Genomic DNA, 2,383 nt, shown 5'->3' on the forward strand with positions numbered 1-2,383 from the left:
AGAGTGAGACTCTGTCTCAAAACAAAACAACAGCAAAAAAAAAGACAGTGAAGGCTACTGGTAGCTCAGAGGTAAGAACACTTTTTGGTGTTCTCTCTTAGGTCAGACCTGAAAGCACTGCCAGTTGTAATCCCTCCTCTCCCACACTGGTTTCTAATGACGGCAGTCTTAAAGGCCTCCCAGCCCAGAGGCCTTCCTGTGGTTCTCCAGTTAGGTTCATGGAGATCTCTTCATTTTGTAGCTTCTAGTCTCATTTAGGAATACAAGAGTCCCTACTCTACCAACTTAGAACTGCCTTTTCTGGACACTTCTTGAACAAATGAATACTGTAAACAAATAGAAAAAGTTAACAACAATAAACAAATAAAGTGTGCATGTATGTTGTGGAAAAGAATCATTAAAAATTCATGGGTTTGGTTCAAGTTTGCTGCACAGTTTTGGAAAGCAGTAACTGTGGCACTCAGGAACAAGATCTGTCAGTTCCATTCCTGGAGTAAAATACAGTTGGGGTCTTCTATTTGGTTTCCTCCCATCATGCAGCCAGGTTCACTTTCCAGAAAAAGGAGAGATAAAAGCAGTGCCATGCTAAAGACTGTAGGAATATTTTAATTCATATTTTAATTACATTATGTAATAATAATATCACAGTCTATTTTACAAATTAAATGTATGAGAATGTATGAAATAGAAATGGTAGGAAAAAAAACTAAACATGGGTCAGGAACATGGAATTTTTCCAAAAACCAGGGGCCAAAGGTAGATGTGTAGCCTGTAGGGCCCAAGGAGGAGTCAGGAAGGGTGACAGGTACAGTTATTGGTTTGTGGTATGTATTTGTTCCCTGTGTGTACACTGGGAAGGACCTGAGACCTGTCCCCTGCCCTGGTCTGGGGTTGGGAGTTTAGTCTGGTCAGCTGGAAGATGGCGGCTTGGGAAAAGGAGCCATCTGGTTACCTACACAGAGCTGGTCCCCTGGTGGCTGCAGGTAGGTTCTGCTGTTGAGGGAATTAGGGGTGTAATTGTCAAAAATCAAACGTGTGGAGGAAAAAAGTAAACAGTTTCCTCCTCCCTCCAAAAAACCCAAATTCTTGAAATGCACACATATTCTTCTCTCAAACATAGAAAAGTCTCACTCTGGATGTGCTTACAAGAAGATCGTCGTCAAAAAACTTTGTTTCTATGATAACGTTCCCACTGTAAGTAAGACAAGAAACAGAGGGCAAAAGAAAGAGAGTGAGCATGTTAGGCACAGGATTTCATTTCCACAAAGTGGTTTCTATCTGGATTCCTAGGCCAATGGACATGCACCCACCCAGAGCTTTAGCTTAGGGACATTAAAATCCTTATCTATATGGGGCTACACGTCTAATGTGACATTTAACTTATGTTGTTAGATTCATCCCTGTCAAGCTCACAAATCAGAAATGAGAGCATTTCCCCACTCCTTGGTACACTCTGAAGCCCTTAGTAGAGTGCTCTGCACACAGGGTGCTTATAGATCCGACTGACTTTCTGATACTGCATTCATGGACACCTCTGGCTGGTTTACACATAGCAGCCTGCAGACCTCAGGGGCAGTATCCGTCCCTACAGTACTCACTATAGTGGAAAGGTGGGCTTTGGTCTGGCCTGCATCTATTTTCCTGCCTTTGGATAACAGCACCTTGCTCTTCATTTGGGAACTACCCTTCCTCCAGTCCACATGCCAAGTGAGTGGCCCCTCACTCACCTGGCAAAAGGGTGAACAGAGGATGTAACTTAGCCCAATCAGGCTCTTTCGCTTGCGCAAGATCCTTCCTGTAGTTGCTCCTTGAGGAAGCCATCCAGGAATTCCTGTCCCCTGCATCTTCCAAGCCACCTCAGGTCTCCCCCTTAGTCTTTCAACTCTTGTATTAGCCAGAGCCTGTTTCTATGATTTACAACTAAAGAACACTAAACAATGCACCTGTATTATGAGGGCAGAATTTTATTTTTCTTGGTGGATATCTCAGTGTTCCTATTTGTAAAATGGGAGAGACTATAACCTTACCAAATTACACTTGAACTGAGTTTAGGGCAACTGTTTTTGGGGTTCTAAAAAGTTAAGTATAGCTAGTCCCCTACTTATAATGAATCAGCTTATGATTTTTCAACTTTATAGTGGATTTATGAGGATACTAAATGCATTTTTGACTTATGATATTTTCATCTTATGATAGGTTTATCAGGATGTAACCCCACTATAAGTTGAGGAGTACCTGAACTATTTTGGGGGGGCTCTAAAAAGTATGACATGACTTAACCTAAAAATGTTATCACAGACTTAATGGTTTTAGTACCTGAAAGAAATCAGGCCTGGCCCCAGCCTGACCAATATGGAGAAACCTCATCTCTACTAAAAAAAAA

The 2,383-nt window shown here is 41.9% G+C and overlaps 1 protein-coding gene across 2 annotated transcripts in view; it reads right to left on the reverse strand.

The window, feature by feature from the left end:
- Positions 1-578: 578 nt before the first annotated feature.
- Positions 579-2,383, reverse strand: part of PDE6D (phosphodiesterase 6D) — a 59,756-nt gene continuing 57,951 nt past the window's right edge. For both annotated transcript variants that reach the window (XM_017516536.2, XM_017516535.2), the window contains one exon: positions 579-1,192. In XM_017516536.2, coding sequence (XP_017372025.1) covers positions 1,176-1,192 — 17 coding nt within the window. In that variant the 3' untranslated portion in view covers positions 579-1,175. The remainder of the gene's footprint in view (positions 1,193-2,383) is intronic.

Source organism: Cebus imitator, unplaced genomic scaffold (genome assembly GCF_001604975.1).
Source record: "Cebus imitator isolate Cc_AM_T3 unplaced genomic scaffold, Cebus_imitator-1.0 Scaffold592, whole genome shotgun sequence".
Lineage (NCBI taxonomy): Eukaryota > Metazoa > Chordata > Mammalia > Primates > Cebidae > Cebus > Cebus imitator.